Source organism: Ceratotherium simum, chromosome 30 (genome assembly GCF_057802395.1).
Source record: "Ceratotherium simum simum isolate JZ-2026a chromosome 30, ASM5780239v1, whole genome shotgun sequence".
NCBI lineage: Eukaryota > Metazoa > Chordata > Mammalia > Perissodactyla > Rhinocerotidae > Ceratotherium > Ceratotherium simum.
In genome coordinates this window covers 5,608,191-5,626,049 of record NC_141929.1, presented here as the reverse complement: position 1 = coordinate 5,626,049, position 17,859 = coordinate 5,608,191, and the positions used below count along the sequence as shown (strand labels likewise).

At 49.6% G+C, this 17,859-nt stretch overlaps 1 protein-coding gene across 5 annotated transcripts in view; it reads left to right on the top strand.

Annotated features, from left to right (window-relative positions):
- The window catches only part of ATP2C2 (ATPase secretory pathway Ca2+ transporting 2), a 70,009-nt gene that overhangs the window by 40,427 nt on the left and 11,723 nt on the right, over positions 1 to 17,859 (top strand). For 4 of the 5 annotated variants that reach the window (XR_015549112.1, XM_087419860.1, XM_087419861.1 and 1 more), the window contains 10 exons: positions 460 to 609; positions 702 to 770; positions 1,109 to 1,184; positions 4,153 to 4,219; positions 10,588 to 10,712; positions 10,855 to 10,988; positions 11,820 to 11,921; positions 12,990 to 13,079; positions 15,351 to 15,452; positions 17,281 to 17,437. Coding sequence is in view for 4 of the 5 variants with exons in the window: in XM_087419860.1 (XP_087275986.1) it covers positions 460 to 609; positions 702 to 770; positions 1,109 to 1,184; positions 4,153 to 4,219; positions 10,588 to 10,712; positions 10,855 to 10,988; positions 11,820 to 11,921; positions 12,990 to 13,079; positions 15,351 to 15,452; positions 17,281 to 17,437 (1,072 nt within the window). In the remaining variant the exon portion in view is untranslated. The remainder of the gene's footprint in view (positions 1 to 459; positions 610 to 701; positions 771 to 1,108; positions 1,185 to 4,152; positions 4,220 to 10,587; positions 10,713 to 10,854; positions 10,989 to 11,819; positions 11,922 to 12,989; positions 13,080 to 15,350; positions 15,453 to 17,280; positions 17,438 to 17,859) is intronic. The other variant, XM_004437057.3, reaches the window with a different exon arrangement.

Sequence of the window (17,859 nt, the reverse complement as noted above, 5' to 3'; positions counted from 1 at the left end):
GTGTGTGTGTGTGTGTGTGTGTATCTATGCCCGTGCATGTGTTTCTGGTGTTGACATAACCTTAGGCTGGCTCAGTGATTTCAAACCACACAGATGGCTCAGGAATCTCCAAGGTAGGCAGGATATGGAGTGTTGGGAGAAAGGGCCAGGTGTTTTGGAAGGTGTATTCTAAATCAACCATTGCCTAAGTTTCTTAACGTTATATTAAAATTTAAAATAATGCTTACAAAGGGTATAAGATTTTTATGTTTTTCGAGAGGGGCCACATGTTCAAAGCTTTTCCGATTCCTGGAGGCATCTGAGACCACGGTCTGGTACTTGTTCCCTGATTTCAGCGTGTTTCTTGTGTGCTGTCAGTTGGCAAATAACATTAAGGTGGTAGATACCGTTCTGCGCTCTTAAAGCCCGTTCATGGGGTGAGCGGGCAGATCCCATGGTCTTTTCCCTCTGGTCACTTAGGTCACAGACCTCCTGGTGGATGAGTCCAGTTTCACAGGAGAAGCTGAGCCGAGCAGTAAAACCGACAGCCCGCTGACGGGCGGAGAGGACCTCACCGCCCTGAGCAACATCGTCTTCATGGGGACCCTGGTGCAGTGCGGGAAGGGGCAGGTGAGCCCCGGGCCGCCCTGGGGACCTTGGCCTCCCTCACCAGCAGGCTGGCGCCCAGCCGCGCATCTCACCCTTGTCTCTCCCGAGCACAGGGAGTGGTGATCGGAACCGGGGAGAAGTCTCAGTTCGGAGAAGTGTTTAAGATGATGCAGGCCGAAGAGGTGAGGGCCAGTGGGGCTTCGGTTTTCTTGTCAGCCGGGGTTTGAGATTATTCTCGGCTAGTGATAGCAGCCCTGCCCACCCCTTAGGAATGAGGGTCATGTAGTTATTGGGAGTATACTTTTTAAAAATCTATTTTTATTTTAAAACATTTATTAGGATTTTGGTCAAGATATACCTTACAGTAACACGTGCAGGTTTTAAATGTAGTGGTCAATGAATTTTTATATATGTGTCCCTGTGTAATTGTCACTCTGCTCAAGACATAACAGAGCCAGGTGGAGGCTGGGGGACACTGCTGGGAGCTCATCTAGTGAACCTGTTGTTCTCATCCTTTCAGACGCCTAAAACTCCTCTACAAAAAAGCATGGACAAGCTGGGGAAGCAGCTGACGCTCTTCTCCTTCGGCATCATTGGTGGGTTAAGCAGTTTCTGCTCTGGGTCCTGGGGATCGGGGGTGGGGGAGGGAGCCATCCTGAGCGGCCACAGCTGTTTCTCAAATATCGTGCTGCTCAGCTGGGTGAGGATTAGGGGTTGGTATCAGAGACGCCCTGACAGCAACAAGAGGTTTCTGTCTTAGTCAGACCAGGCCAACTGCTGTAATGAGCAGCCCCTGCACTTTAATGGCTTAACATGGTGACGTTCCTTTCTTGCTCACACCACAGTCCATGGGCGTGTTCCTGGTTGAGTAGCTTTCCTGGATAGCTCGCCTCCAAACACTGACTCGGGCCCAGGCCCCTGCTGTATTGTTGCTCTCCCTCCCTCTGGGTCCTGGGAGGTGGGCCATAATTCAATTCAGCCAGCAGGTGGGGAAAGAGATTGTGAGGGCTTTGTGGGAGCTTTTCAAGGCATGGACCAGGAATTGAAGTCATCCCCTCTGCCGCTTCTTAACTGGGGACAGATCTGCTTGCTCTGTCCTCCCCGGCCACCCTTCCCAACACTCCAATGTCCAGTCCCCTTTCCAGGTTTCAGCTCTGGATTTAGTGCTCAGAGTTGGCTAAATCCCTAGTTTAACTGTTTTTAAGTAGCTTTATGCCCTCTTCCCTCCTCTCTGCCCTACTTTGTCCTGGAGCGGTGATGGAAAATGGGTTTTATCTTAACCTGCCAAGTCTGATCGCAGCTACTGGGGCTCTATGCCGTGAGAGGATTTTGAGGCTGTGCTGAGGTTTGGTGGCAAAGAGGACTGATGGCTTAGTGACGTCTGTCATGGACGCAGGACAGGAGTGTGGCTATGCATCGCCGTTCCCTTGCCATCCTTGGCATCGCGTATTGATCTGGCATCTCTGGCAGAATAGAATGCCCACATGGCCCTGGCTGCCCAGAGGCCTCTTTTGCGCTCTAGAGCCGGGACTGGAACCCATGACTCCCAGGCCAAGTTGGGTTCGCCCCCTATTTTTGTATGGCGCACAAGCAAAGAATATTTTTTACATCTTTAAATGACTGAAAAAAATTGAAATCATATTTCATTGAAATGAAAGTTATATGAAAGTCACGTTTCAGTGTTCATGAATGATGTTTTATTGGAACACAGCTATGCCACGTCACATTTATCTGTGGCTGCTTTCGCGCTGCAATGGCCAAGCTGCAACAGAGACCGTATGGCCCACAAAGCCAAAACGATTTACCGTCTGGCCTGTTATAGAGAGAGTCTTCCACACCTGCCTGGACGACTGGGGTTCCCAGAGGGGACTGAGCTGTAACAGTGAGGGCTGCTCCTCCTCTCTCAGCAGCCCCAAGAACAAATATCGAGTAGATGTGCCTCAAGGCAGACTGTCAAATAGATAGTGTTAGCAAGCCTTTCCACAGGATGAAATTTGTTTCAAAAAAAAAAAAGTCCCGAGTCAGAGGTCCTTCAAGGTCATTGCCTTGTATAAGCCATTACTCCTGGACTTAAATTAGAACTTGGTTGAATTGGCACATCCGTGGCCAAGCCCATGATATTACTCAGACTTTTTTCTTTTTAATAAATATTTCAAGAACGTTCTGGTAGAGTGGGAGTTCTGAACCCGGGTTCTATGAATCCCTGGAGGACCAAGGAGGAGAGGCGGGGAAGCAGTGGTGTGTGTTGGTAAACACTTAACAACCGGCTTTCCAGGGGAAAGGAGTGTCTGCCAATTTCTGTGGTGTAAATACTCTCAGCGTGGCCAACTTCAGGCCGCCGTGTGAAGTTCCCAAGCGTGGATTTGGGAAGAGATGTGCATAGTCGGCTCTTGAGCCCCTGTGCGCGCTCCAGCGCTCCGCTGCAGGGAGGCCACCAGGGCGGGGGCGGGTCCTAGTGGGCGGGCCCCACCCCTTATTTCTAATAGAGATTACTCCTCTAATCTTTTGCATTTGGGTTCGTTTGGGTTCCAGCTAAGATTTTATTTGACTTCTGAGTTCTATTGCTAATCATAGTATGAAAAAATAATAACTCAGATCTTGTGACCCCCCCCCCCAATATACACACACACGTACACCCCACACTACCAGCACAAAACTTGCCCTGGCTCCCCGTTCCCTGCAAAACAAAGCTGAGTTCTTTAGCAAGTCCTCCAAGGGGCATCAACAGCAACTCCACTCAGCTTCCCACTTCCCTCCTCACCTCTGATAACCATGGCAACAACAATTAATGACGGGCATTTACTGTGGGCCAGGAGCTGTGCTAAGCACTTCAAATGGATTGTCACGTCTTAAATCCTGAAACAACTCCTTGAGGAAGATGTGGTCATTATCCCCACTCTACAGATGAGAAAACTGAGGCTGCACCTGGCGGCCCCAGAACTTTTCCCCATTGCCAGGACATCTTGTGCACTTCCAGGGATCCCAGCGTGGCTCCTGCCACTTCTCTGCCTCCAGGGTCCATCTCTGACCGTGTCCGTGTGTCCGTGCCCAGCACAGGGCCTGGTGTTGAGTAAACATTGGGTAAACGATTGATGAAGGAGAAAACGGAAAAGGAAATAGATTTAATCAGGAACACAGCAGGATACAATAATTTAAGCAACAGTGGCCCATCTGCCCCTCACGGGAGCAGCTGTCGCCTGCCACATCAGATACCTCCGGGGGAAGTCTTGGGTACGTGCGGCACATGGGGAGACCTTTGGAATCATCTGTAAATGTCTACAAACTGCCCAAAATAAACTGGTTAATTGTTTCTTTAACTTGAACTGGCTTGATCCTTCCCTGAGAAAGTAAAACCATTCTTTTTTGTAGGCACGGAAGGACCTTCCTTAAAAAGAAAAGGAGAGTGGTTGCAAGTCCTTGAGGTTATTAATCATTGTCCTGTGTCTATAATCCTGTAAACTCTTTCAGGAAATGAGTTTGCAATGCCTTCGGACAATGGAGAATGTACTCGTGTGTGTGTATGTGTACGTATGTGTGTATGTATACGTTTGTTCTCTTCCCCAGGCTTGATCATGTTCACGGGCTGGCTGCAAGGGAAGCAGCTCCTCAGCATGTTCACGATTGGAGTCAGGTAAGGGCGCCGTGCCCACCCTCCCCTCGTCAGCGCAGCCAGAGGAGGGGGAGACTGAGGAGTAGGCCCGGCGTGGGCGGATGCAACCTCCTCCGCGTCTCCCAGTAGCACATTGTCTGACAGGCGGGGGGTGGGGGACCCGGCGAACGCCTGCAAAATGAATGAGAGCAGACAACAGGGAGTTCCGTCCCTGTCGCTCTCAGCCCATGGGTTTGGGTCTAGCCGGCCTGCCTAGGTTTAGATTCTGGCTTTGCTACTTACTAACTGTGTGACCTTGGGCAAGCTCCTTAGCTTTCTGTGCCTCAGTTTCCTCCTCTGTAGAATGGGAGTGATGAGACAGCCCCTCCTGCACCATGCTGAGGAGGAAATGAGTTAACACAGGCAGGTGCCCACAACAGTACACAGCGCACAGTGTGTGTTTGCTTTTTATTCATTTGGAACTCGTCCAGGTCTCCCTGTTTTACGGAGAGGGCTATAGGAGAGGACAAGGGACATGTCCCTGAGGCCACGTGGCCGATGGCAAGACTGGGAATCAGGGCCCTTGTCTTCAAGCCCAGGGAACCTGCCCTTGCTCCACATGGTGATTCTAATAAGCGACAGTCCCACCCCCAGTCCCAGTGGACGATAACAGTATGGGCGGGGGAGCCCAGCTCAGTGCGGTGGCATGACGTTGCTACGGCTTTTCCACCGCTGCTCACTGAAGTGAGGGGGGAGAGTGCCAGGGATTGTCACTAACTGGGTATGTCCCAGTGAAAGGGCGGCTGGTCACCCTTCCAGGACATGAAGGAGCCAACACATTTCTAGGCTCCTGTCAAACCCGGTGTTTTCAGAGGGTGACTCCCATGCTGGTGGTGTCTGCAAGATGGGTCAAGTGATACGTGGAAATTTATTTTAATGTCTGTGAGCAAAAATATATATACTGAGTACCGCGATGGAAACACACTTAGATGCCCATCGACTGATGAATGGATAAACAACATACAGTGGAATATTATTCAGCCACGAAAAAGGAATGAAGCACTGATACACGCTACAGCATGGATGAACCTCGAACACGTGATGTTGAGTGAAGGAAACCTGTCACAATGACCACGTATTATATGACTTCATTTACATGAAATTCCCAGCACAGGCACGTCCATAGAGACAGAAGGGAGATGAGTGGCTGCCAGGGGCTAGGAGTGGGGGATGGGGTGTGACCGCTAACAGTTACGGGGTTTCTTTTGGGGGTGATGAAAATGTTCTAAAATTGATTGTGGTGACGGTTGCGCAATTCTGCGTAAACGAAAAATCACGAAATTACATACTTTAAAAGGGTGAATTTTGGGGCCAGCCCTTTGGCCTAGTGGTTAAGTTCGGCACCCTCCACTTCAGCAGCCCAGGTTCAGTTCTCAGGCGTGGACCTACACCACTTGTTGGTGGCCATGCTGTGGTGGCAACCCACATATATAGTAGAGGAAGATTGGCACAGATATTCCTATGGGTGGATCTTCCTCAGCAAAAAAAAAGGGCGAATATTACGGCATGTGAATTATGTCTCAATTAAAAAAACAAAAGAAAACAGAGCAGGTTGTTAGGAATGCTGTGATGACAAGGATCCTTGGAGGCTCTCTACTTTATACATAAAAAGTAAACCGTTTGCAAACACCATGCTGTAACTGTCATTACAGTGAATTGCAGTCATGCACCTCACAATGGATCTGGGCGTCTAGCAGGTGCTGGGATACGAGGTCACGAGGTCATGGGTGCGGCTTCCCAGTGCTGACCAGTGTGGGCGAGACAGCCTTGCTTTCCGGGGTCGAGTGCACGTCTTGGGTACAGAGTCCTGTATAAATGAACGTACCCCGTTACGTGGCAGTCAGCAATAGGACAGATTCAAACACAGGTCTTTAGAAATTCCAGACAACCTGTTTTTCAATCCCACTGCACTGTGTGCATTACCTGAGGGGCAGGCCGGCAAAATCCACACGTGGGCTGGTGTATGTCCTATTACAGAAGTGTTCAATAGCTATTTTTTGAATGAATGGAAATTGGAAAAGTCTGTGTCTGGTTTAGACACTTTGCCATTCCTCAAGAAACAAAATCTCATTAACACCAAGTCCTGGGGGGAAGAATAAACACTTAAGAGAAAAATGAAGTTGGTTTAAAGAATATTATGCAATTAGAACACAGAAGGTACACACGTGGGACAAAAACCATAAAAGCAAAAGACAATGACAGACATTTGGAAAACCCCATCTCAGACTAATTCCAAAAAATAAAGTCCACCTCCTCCCTGAAAAAAAAAAGTCCTGCAATGAGACACACAGACGTTCAAACCACGTCAGAATATCTTAAAAAGATAGTTCTCAGTAGGAAACGAAAAGCTGCACTAACAGTTCCTTGTCTTTAGGTTTTAGCTTTAAATAATCTGTAAATAAATGGGTTAATACTAAGGTTTGGGCTCCCCCCAAAAGTCTTTGGAACCGTGAAAGTAAGGCCATTGTGCTGTACAGGCGGTCCTGCTGGATTTTGGGCTTTTTCCCTGAAACGTGCCTGTCTCATCTGTGCACTTTGCCAGTGGCCGTGAGGAAGGGCTTGTAAGCTCCAGATAATGGAGCCTGAGATGTCTTCTGAATGTACGAGGTCATGATCTCAAGTCAACTGGGGTTTCCTGACTTTATTCCCTCAGCTGGGTGCTATGAAGGGTATAGGAGAAAAAAGAAACCATCTTCACAGAGGTGAGCATGAGAGGGATCCAGTGAAAGTAACACAGCTAGGTCACGTGGCCAGTGCTGCAGACCCTTGCACAGAAGCATAAACATCCATCGAGAGCTCCGTGAAGACGGTTACGAGCCCAGGGCGGGAAGGACCATTCCCATGGATGTTGAAGTTGCCAAGATCGTGACACCAAGTGGAGAGAGTGCTAGAAAGTCGGTTCTAGAATCTTCAAGAAACTGAAGGGGGCATAACCAGGGGTCTCTTGATGCTGTGAGAAGAGGAGGGAGCATGAGCAGAACGTGTGACCCCAGTTCATCACTGCACAGCTCTGTGCGGTAGGTGGTCTCCATTTCACAGATGGGGAAACTGAGGTGTAGGCTCGCACACTTGCCCATAGTTACAGAATCAGGGGGTGGAAGAGACAGACTTCAGACCCACTGCATTCTGACCCAAAGCCAGCGTCCTCGTCAGTGCCCCTTGGGCATGGTAGGAACTCTCCCGAATGCCACCACTCCCACCCCCTACCCTCCCCCAGCCATCAGCAATGGCTGTTGATTTGCCCTACAGGTACTTGTTGGGTATCTGTTGACTATCTATTTGCATCATCCAGATGGAACTAGATCATGGAGTTTGCAGGCTAGTGGGGAGAGTAAATGTAAACAATTTTAGTGAACATGAATAAAATAATCACAATTTATAATCAATGCTACAAAGGAAGCAATTGCAGAGAGAGAGATGAAACGGGAGGTAGGAAGGGATGTGCCCTGAAAAGGTGGCCGGGGAAGCTGTCTCTGAGGAGTAGAAGCTGGAGAGATGAGAAGGCGCCAGCTAAGAGAAGAGCGGGCAGGCGCTCAGGCAGGGGAATGGCCCGGGCAAAGGCTTGGAGGTGGGCCTGGCATGGCGTGTCTGGGGGACGCCAGGGGGAGACTGGCTGGGCTCCGTGAGCAGGAGGAGATGGTGGAGTCAGTTAGGGGAGAGATCACAGGGAAGCTTCTGGGCTCCTTTCTCCCCCAATTCTAATCCTGTCATCAGAATCCTTCTCAACACGCCGTGCTAGGCCATCACTACTATTCTTTTGGAGCAGAGAGATGAAAAGTGTTGGCCATTCTTGACACAGAGACTGACGGCGATGGGAGGTGTGAACCCAGCTTGTTACAGACAAGAGGGAGGAGTGGGCAGCTGGCTGCGCTGGTGAAGGTGCAGTTGGAGGCGAGGGCAGGGCATCCTGGAAGCGTGGATCACCGCAGAGCAGGGGGTCTCGGACTAAAGCCTCAGAACTCAGGGGTCCCTGGGAAAGCTTGTTCAGCACCAAATTGCCGCTGCCCTGACTCAGTGTGGCTGGGTGGGGCCTGAGACTGCATCTCTAGCAAGCTCCCAGGGGATGCTGATGCTGCCTGATCAGGAAGCACGCTCTGAGCGATGAGGCTGTGACTAGAAACTACCCCCATCGGGGCTCCAGCAAGAGGCAGGAAGAGTGCTCAGGTGACACTTAGAGGCAGGTGTAGCGGCAGAGGGACAGAGAAGTCTGAGCCTTGGGGGGCTCCTGGAAAAAGCAGAGCGCTCAGAAGCCATGATGCTTAAGAACCTCCCCGAAATAATGATGCGTTCCAGTCTCATAAACCATAGAAAGTTCTGTGAGCCAAAAAGACTATTAACTATTTCCAGGTAAATAACAAAAAAGGCTCCTGTGTCCACCCGTGCCCTCCCACCCCAGGGCTCTTTATTGGTCATTTCTGATTCCTCTTCTGAACATTCTGCTTCATCACATTCACCCCACTTGATCCAACATAAACTTGCAACTGAGGGAAAATTTACTGTGTTCGTTTCAGTTGACTTTGCAAGGATGAGGTTTTTCTGTTTTTAGCAGAATTAAAGTCACTCCAAACCACCGAATCAGAAGGTAGAAATGGTGGGATAGCCAGTCAGGAAGAGATTCTCCAAAATAAATAAAATGAGAATGGTTCTTTTAGAAACTTGATCCCAGTTCCCTCTGCCTGGAGTGACGTTCAAGATGATCCAAGGTATACTTGCTTTTCCCGGTCCACTCTAATCTTTATTGGTTTGTGGATTAATTTTTTATGATGATGAAAGCATCCAGGTACATGCAGAACTGCCCTCGCCACACCGTGTGGGGGGAAAGTCCCCATCATAACGCTCTGCAAATGTTTGCTTAGCTGGTCTCCTCCGCCTGCACCATAAAACCAAGGAAGCCTCCTTGCTGTCACCATAGAAACCAGGCACAGTCCCTCGACCAAATTCAATAATCTTGGTTTATATAACTTGTTCCTAAGTGCTCCCTTGTCTCTGGGTGAAAGGCCGCATTCACATGCTGTATTTCTTTGATGCTAAGATGCCTGTTCTTTTTCACGTTGTAACTTCTCTGAGGTCGGACTGCTTCTTACAAGTGATGTGCTGAGGAAGCACTGTGTCATTGAGTGGTTGGTAGTATTTTTGTTTCCTAGTGGTGCACAAGACTCTGGTGCAGTGTCTTCGATTTGATGAACTGTGATAGCCGTGTGTGACTTTGGGTGCCTGGGCATCCTCAGCCAGCCCTTCTGAGTATGAACAGCCCGTGTCGAGTGCTCACTGTGTGCTGGGCCAGCTTGGGTCTCAGCACTTACTGTATATTCACTCATTCTTATTTGTTCGTTCGGTAAATATTTACCAAATGCCTGCAGGGCTCTGTGGGATGTTCTAGAGCAGAGGGTGAGCCGTGCTGGGGTGTGGCGTGGGGACGTTCACAGCGCGGCTTTGCACAAAAGCCCCTCTCGCTCGCTCCAGTCTTCCCCCCAACCCTTCAGCCTCCCCCCCTGGCCTGAGGTCAGTGGAAAGTCCTGAACCAGCCGCCCGCCTCAGCCAGGCCTTCTCAGGAGTGTGGAGTGGGGGATCAGTCAGCTCCAATGTTCTGGAGCGAGAATTGAGGCAGAAAGAGTCCCCTCTTAACAGCCTGTCACGTGTTGACACACCGTCCAGGAAGCGGATATGTGTGCTCAAGCCCAATTCAGATTCCAGAGAGAGAAGCTCATTGGTTCAGCCTGAGTCACATACTCTCCTCTAATCCAATCAGCCGTGGCTATGGGAGGGTGGGGTCACATGGTACAGAGAGAGTCAGAGGGATAATAAAGAAGTGGGCAGACACCCAAAACAGATCTGCTACAACGGGCAGAGGCAGAGCTATGTCACTTCACCTCCTTTAACTTTCATTTCCTTGTCTGGCTTCCTTACGGGAAGTGTCTAAACCATTAGACCAGTGAACAGTGAAATTCAAGGGACCCAGGGAGGACCCTCTGAACCAAAACATTCCACTTCCCACTTATTGCCTGATTCTGGACATTCCTTTCATAGGGCCCAAGACTTTTCTCTCTAATAAGTGAGAACAATTTAAATGCAAAAGCACTTAAAGAGACAAAACAACTGACAGACTAATTCACACTAAAGAGTGGATGTCTGATAGGGGAGCTTCCCTCCCAAGAGCAAGGTTTTGTAGGGAGAGAGCTCAAAGCAATGGATCCTGAAGGAGGAGGCAGATGCACCATGGCATTGGAACAGAGAATAGAATGGGGACACCAGAGACAAGCTTCACCAGGTACAAGTGCTGCCAGCCCAGTCAGGATTCACGTCATCCTTAAGTGAGTGTTAAAGGTGCCCTGTCTGGCCTTTTGATCCAGCCTGGCCGTGGCCACCATTCCAGAGGGTCTGCCCATCGTTGTTATGGTTACGCTGGTCCTGGGAGTGCTGCGGATGGCCAAGAAGCGGGTCATTGTGAAGAAGTTACCAATCGTGGAAACCTTAGGTGAGCGACTCCGCTGGTGGAATTCTTATAAAGTGGATTGAATGGGTGTTTTGGTGCCGTGTTAATTCAGCTGGGTGTTTCGTAAGCCTGTGAGTTGGTGGTGACGACTTTTTCCTATAAACTCTGATGTTCTCCCTGCCAGGCTGCTGCAGTGTCATCTGTTCTGATAAGACAGGGACTCTGACTGCCAATGAGATGACTGTCACCCAACTTGTAACGTCTGACGGGCTTCACGCCGAGGTGAGCGCCATGCGATTTACAAGGTTCGAGACAAAGGTATGCCCTGCCAGATCCTTTCCTTCCCAGAGAAAGCAATGGAGTCTTCTAGAAAATAATAAGGAAGAAACAAATATGAGTTATTGGGAAATCTCCTTGCCACAAATAGCAGCAAGGAACGTGACTGATTTAGGCCGGCCATCTTTTTTTTTTTATTGTCTTTTAATAATAAGCACATCATAACGTTTAGAAGCTGGAAAACAATTACCCATAACCTCCCACGATAAACTAACCATGGTCAGTCCATTTGTGTTTTTTGGTCTCTCTCCTGTGCATTTGGCACAGTTGTAAGCTCCCTGAGCGTGCAGTTTTGTATCCTGCTGTTTTTTTCACAAAATTTCCAGACCAAGGAGTCAACAGTGGTAGCCCGTGGGCCAGCACATATTTTTGTAAATAAAGTTTTATTGGCACGCTGCCACACCCTTTGTTTGCATGTCGGTTCCTTTCTTGCCACAATGGCAGAGTTGACTAGTTGCAACAGAGATTGCACAGGCTGCAAAGGCTAAAGTATTTGCTATCTGGCTCTATAAGAAAAAGTTTGACCACCCCTGTTCTAGAACATAAGCACTCTTCTAGGCTATGACTTAGTTTTCGTAACCATGAGTTTTACTGGCTGCAAAAGAGCCCGTTGCAGTTTGCTGAAGCGTGGCACTTGCTGGGTGAGGTGTTCTGATCGGGACATAATCCTGCGGGGGAGCTCTTCCGGCTCGAAGCCTTGCTGGTGGGTAGGAGTATGTCTTTGCGATGGGTCCCCAGAGAAGAGACTATGGGTCAACGGGGGAACAGATTTTTGACTCTTGGTGACCTCCCTTCTGCGGCTTTGCCCCGCAGGTCAGCGGAGTCGGGTACGACGGCAAAGGGACGGTCTGTCTTTCACCATCAAAGGAAGTCCTCAAGGAGTTTGCCAACGTCTCGGTGGGGAAGTTGGTGGAGGTAAGTGTCACAAGTGTCACGGTGGAAATACGCATTTAAAACAGAGCTGCTGGGGATTCTCTCTGGAAAGAGAAACAGCAGTTGGACCAACTGGTTCTTGCTGACGACAGGGCCACACCAGAGGTCAGGTTGTCACAGTGGCCCAGAAACAGATGGCAGTATCAGACGGAAGAGAAGAGCTAGAACTGTTCGTGCTCCTCCCTGCCTGCTGGAAGGGCTTTCCAGAAACGCCTGCACAGAGAAGGTGCTCATGGGTGTAGGGAAATAAGCACGTGGCAAACGTTGCCCCTTGTTATTGTTAATAGATGTGGCATTAGCCATACTCATCCTTTCATAGAAGCTCCTTTCTGCTCCCCACGCAGCGGGTGCCCTCCATGAAGTCTGAACCCAGCCCTCATCTTCTGTGATTTTTAATGAGCCTGTGAACATCCCAGCTGCAGGGGCCCACTTAATTACCACAGCAATGCTGTTATCTCAGCTGTGCAGATTAAGAAACTAGGCTCAGAGAAGTGGTACCAGAGATGCCCAGCCGGTGACAGAGGGAGCTGGAATTCACCTCCAGGCTCTTTTCCTGTGTCTTTTTCTCCTTTTCTTTTCCTAATTATTATTTTTAATTGAGGTATAAGTCATATACCACAGAATTCACCCTTTTAAAGCGTGCAGTTCAGTGGTTTTTGGTATATGCACAAAGTTGTGCAACCATCACCACTATCCAATTCCAGGACACGTCGTCACCCTAAGCAGACACCATACCCACAGGCAGTCACTCGCCCTCACCCCACACTCGTAACCACCGGTCTACCTGCCTTCCCGCTCTGTCACCTTACAACAGCGTCGTGACAACCAGCATTCAGCAGAGTCAATAAATATTTATCGTGTTTATTTTGAAGAGCAGGAGCTTTGATGTATTTTGAAGAGTAAATCTTGTCCTTCACCCCCACCCCAGCCCCAGCCCCCAAAGTGGGTCCAGCCTTCCATGTCTGACTTTTTCACATGCCCGAGTGAGCCCAAGACCCCAACGGGGCCAGCTCCGAATATTAACTAAGACATTGGAAATCGTCCTTCCAGGCAGGCTGTGTCGCCAACAACGCCATCGTCAGAAGAAACACCGTAATGGGACAGCCCACGGAAGGCGCCTTGATTGCCCTCGCAATGAAGGTGGGGAATCGCAGATGGTCTGTGCTGGGAGTTCTTCCACTCAGAGCAGGATTAGTAGCAGAATTCAAGCTCCTGTCTGAGCAAATGAGGAATGGGGAAGCTTAGCAATAATGGGGGAAAATGGCCCCAGACATCCTAAGGCCGTCCGCTGACAGGTGGAGGAGATGGGCTCTGAGATGCTATGTGGTTCCAGAACATTCTGCCAGTCTCTAACCCCTTTCTGGCGATTCCATAAGAATCCTCTGGGCTCTCCCATGGCTCAGACCCCCTGGAGGCATTGGGGAGACAGACAGAGGAACAGGACCCACCTGTGGGCCCCTCAACATAGGTCCCGCCCTCACCGAGCCCCATCCAGGAGATGTCCTTCCTTTTAATATTTCAATGGGTTCTGGGGCTCAGCGGTTAGACCCTGAGCTCTGGGACTACGCAGAGATGCTCCCTGCCCTGTGCCCAGTGCCAGGTGCAGAGCGGCTGCTCACAGGTGTTGGAGGATGGGCGGCCAGTCAATGGCCGTGCCTGCTCTGCTGTGTGCAGAGGGGACAAGTTCACAGAAGAGGCAGAAAAAAGAGCCGCTCTGCTCAGCTGCCTCTTGCTGCCTCCTGTGCCATGACCCTTCAGCTGTCCTTCCTCTCACAGCTTTCTCGGACTTTCTCTTCAATTCACTTAAGTTTCCACCTCTGTAGCTGCCTTTGCTCACCCAGGCACCCTGGGCTGGCTTCATGCACTGTCCTGTGTCCATCTGTTCATCTGTCCCTCCCCTGGCATGGGACCCGGGCCCCCTCATCGCTGCCTTCTGCCCACATCACAGCCCAGAACAGGGCGAAATCCCAGGAACCCGGGCTGGGTGGGCGGATGAGTGGAGAGGAGAGTTACCCTTTTAATAAGTCCTTGCAAAGATAGACGAGGGCCTTTAAGAAATTGTTATGCCATATTCTTTTCCTTCCACTCACGGAAGAAAATTCTCTCCAGAACATCAGTAATACCGAATGGAACTTATGGCCCCCTTCACAACAGTGCTGGGCCAGCCCCACTCCCAGATCCCAACTGCCCAACAGGGAAGGGACAGCTGGCCTGTCTGTCACAGCAGGAACGAAATGCTAGTGTCCAGTCCCCGCCTTGCTCGCGCCCGCCCATGCAGCCTCGAGAGCACAGTTTCCAGACCCTCTTTCCTTTACGTCTTAAGGTTTTACTCTTTCATAGGTCTGAACTATTTGGGGGACCTGCTTTGGGATTTTAGAATATACCCTACAAGGACACCGGTCCACGGGGCTGGCCCCGTGGCTTAGCGGTTAAGTGCGCGCGCCCCGCTGCTGGCGGCCCGGGTTCGGATCCCGGGCGCACACCGACGCACCGCTTCTCCGGCCATGCTGAGGCCGCGTCCCACATACAGCAACTAGAAGGATGTGCAACTACAACATACAACTATCTACTGGGGCTTTGGGGGAAAAAATAAAATAAAATAACTGAAAAAAAAAAAAAGGACACCAGTCCTATTGGATTAGGCTCTAGTAACCTCGTCTGAATGTCATTACACCTCCAAAGGCCCTACTTCCAAATACAATCCCATTCACAGGTACTGGGAGTTAGGACTTCAGCACACCTTTTGGAGGGACACAGTGTAACCCATAACACCCTCCTAAGGAGCCTGTTTAGAGATCTTTTTCCTAATCACTCCTCCCGTGAGATTGTAATGCCACAGATATACAGTATATCTGTTCGTGTACTGCATGCATATCTGTGCTTTATGTGTAAAGGGAGTAGATATTTTCGCCCCCTAAGAATCTATTTTCACCCCTGGGGGGCAGTGGGATACACAGGTTAAGCCTGGTTTACAGTTGGGGAAACTGAGGCTCGGAGATGTCAAGTAACTGGCCTGAAAGAGCAAATGAATGTCAGGCTGGCAAGGCCCCCAGGCTGTGACAGCAGGCCACCCCACCAACCCAGGGGCTCCTTTTTGGGAAATTGCTACATCCTCAAGTCTGAAACATTCCTCCTGGCGGAAACCCCACAGGCTCTTGTTTCCGAGCAGGTTTCAGCCAGAAGCTGTTGTAGAGACCATCTGGTTCTACCCCTGAGATGAGAGAAAAGAGACATTTTTACATTTTTTCTGGATGGGACGTTTGAAAACAAATGGCCTTTTTCTATGAGCTAAATGCTCACATTTCTTATCTTCCCCGAGATCGTTTAAATAATGAAGCATTTAAATGGACTGACTTTGCATAAATTTGGTTTAGGATGATTCACTAAAAGTGTCCCAATTTATCATCCCAGATGGACTTAAGTGATATTAAAGATTCATACGTGAGAAAAAAAGAGATCCCATTCAGTTCGGAGCAGAAGTGGATGGCAGTAAAATGCAGCCCCAAGAATGAGGTGAGTTGGCCTCTCTGCCCCTCCTTTCCCTTGCTGCCCCCCGCCCAATAAAGCAGGATGCAGACTTTAAGACGAGTTTAGAGTTCCCGGCCACTTCTCCGAGGGTCCAAATACATGACCATACAGTCAATAGCGATTAAACCTGTGATTGTCTTGGGTCCTCTCCTGAGATTTTCATCTGAATCACTGGTTCTCAAAGTGGGGTCCCTGGACCAGCAGCATCAGCAGCACCAGGAATTTGTTAGGAATGCAGATTCTCAGGCTCTGCCCCAGAACTCCTGAGCCAGAAATTCCAGGGGTGGGACCCAGTGATCTGTGTCTGCTGGGGGTTCTGAGGCACGCTCCAGCGTGAGACTCACTGGCCTATAATGTAATTATTGAGTAATTACTACCGAGCAACTGGGTGCTCCGACTGACATCCACCCCCACCGCTGGCTTGGGAGTCCTGTCCTCCACCCCCGGGCTGAGCCCTTTACACATCTGAGCTCATTAACTGTCACGGTGGGGGACAAGCCTTCATTCCTCAAGGGGGAGCAGGAGGCGCATCCCAGCATCCACCACAAACGGTGTGAACAGTGAGCTCACGTGTACACACTCACACACGGATACACGTGTGCTCATGTTACAAGTGACTAGAGGAATATCTGCCCAACTAGTAATGGGTATCCCCTGGGTGGGAATTACAGCTGACTTTTTGTCCTTTTTTTTCTTTTAATTTTTTGTAGCTTTTCAGATTTTCTACAATGAAGAAAAGTGTTGTTTTTTTTTTTTAGAAAAAGAGTTTTTTATTGCCTTCCACCTTTTTCTCCACCTTTCCCTTCTCTCCCACGCTTTCTGGAATCTCTCACGTCTTGTCCATGCTGAGATTTCTCACCTCCTTCAGGGCAGTGGGCGCTCAGCCAGTTTATTCCAGGTCGTTGCCGTGAGTGGATCGGCATACAAATTCTGGGTGCTTAAAGGGGTTACGACTTTTTTAAAATGTTTTAATACCTTCAAATCTTCTTTTCCCCCAAAGGCAGTGGTAATATACTCTCATTGAAAAAATTATAGAAATGTGATTTAAAAGGTGGAAGCTCCTTGTAATTCTGCCCCCTTCTTTCCCTACCCACCCTGCACCCTTCGCAGTCTAGGAGAAAGCCTTCCAGATTCTAAATGTGTGCATAGCAACACGTGGGCTGGGAGTTTGACAACAAGATCATGCTGTATATAGTGTTTGCAGTTTGCTCTTTTCCCTTAAAATGGTGTCTTGGACATCCCTTCGTGTCAGTCCACACAAGCTCATTCACTGCCCACCGTGAGCAGGCAGGTGCTAGGCTGGTGCTGGGGATACAGTATGACCCACAGCACCTGCTGCTGAGTCGAGGGGACAGAGCTTAACGATACACAGGAAAACAGCTACTCATTGGGGGTCATTCTCATGAGCCAAGTGCAGGGCGAACAAAATAGAAACGGCACCTGCCCTCGGGAGGCAACAGTCTACCCAAAATAGACATCTAGCAATCAATCACATACCTAAAGGCATGACACCAGCTGAGATGTGACCAAATAATGAAACATACAGGATGCTCATGCTCTGAGCAACATTAACAAGGGGACCTAATGTAGAGCAGGGGAGACGTGGGTCAAAGATTGACCTCATTCCTTTTATGGGCTGCGTAGTATTCCGTTGTGTGGATCTCCTGTAACTTATCTAACCTGTCCTGTATTGGTGAAGGATGATGATCCACTATAAACCCCTCCGTGAACATCTCTGTGTGGATGAGGTGACAGTCACCAAGAGCTGAAGCATCCAATGACAGCAGATTTTTTTCCTTTTGTCTTTTTCAAGGAGCAGGAAGACATTTACTTCATGAAGGGGGCCTTTGAAGAAGTGATCCGTTACTGTACCATGTACAACAATGGGGGCATCCCCCTGCCCCTGACGCCCCAGCAGAGAGCCTTCTGGCAGCAGGAGGAGAAGAGGATGGGGTTGCTCGGCCTGCGGGGTGAGTGCCTGTGGCTCAGGCCCCGAGCTTTCAGTTTGGACATGATATTGAATTTTTGAGCACATTAATGTCATTAGTCAATGAGGTGACTGATCAGCATGGCAGGCAGGCGGTGTGCTAACAGAGGTAAAGCAAGCATAGAATTCATGGTCAGATGAAAGATAGCCCCCACCCCATCCCAGCCCCGCAGTGACACCTGTTAATCCAGATGTGTCTCGTGTGCAAGAAGGGTTGGAACCCTCACCCCTGAGTCTTCTAAAACAGGTGAATGGATGCACCAGAAACATCGATTTTCCTGATTGGGCTTCTTGCTCGTCGCTTATTGTCAGGAAAACCCAGAACACTTTTAAATCAAGGCAGACGTCTCATTCTCAGGCCATTTCCAACTTTCTGCACCAGGGCCAGCGCCTTCCCTAGTGGGC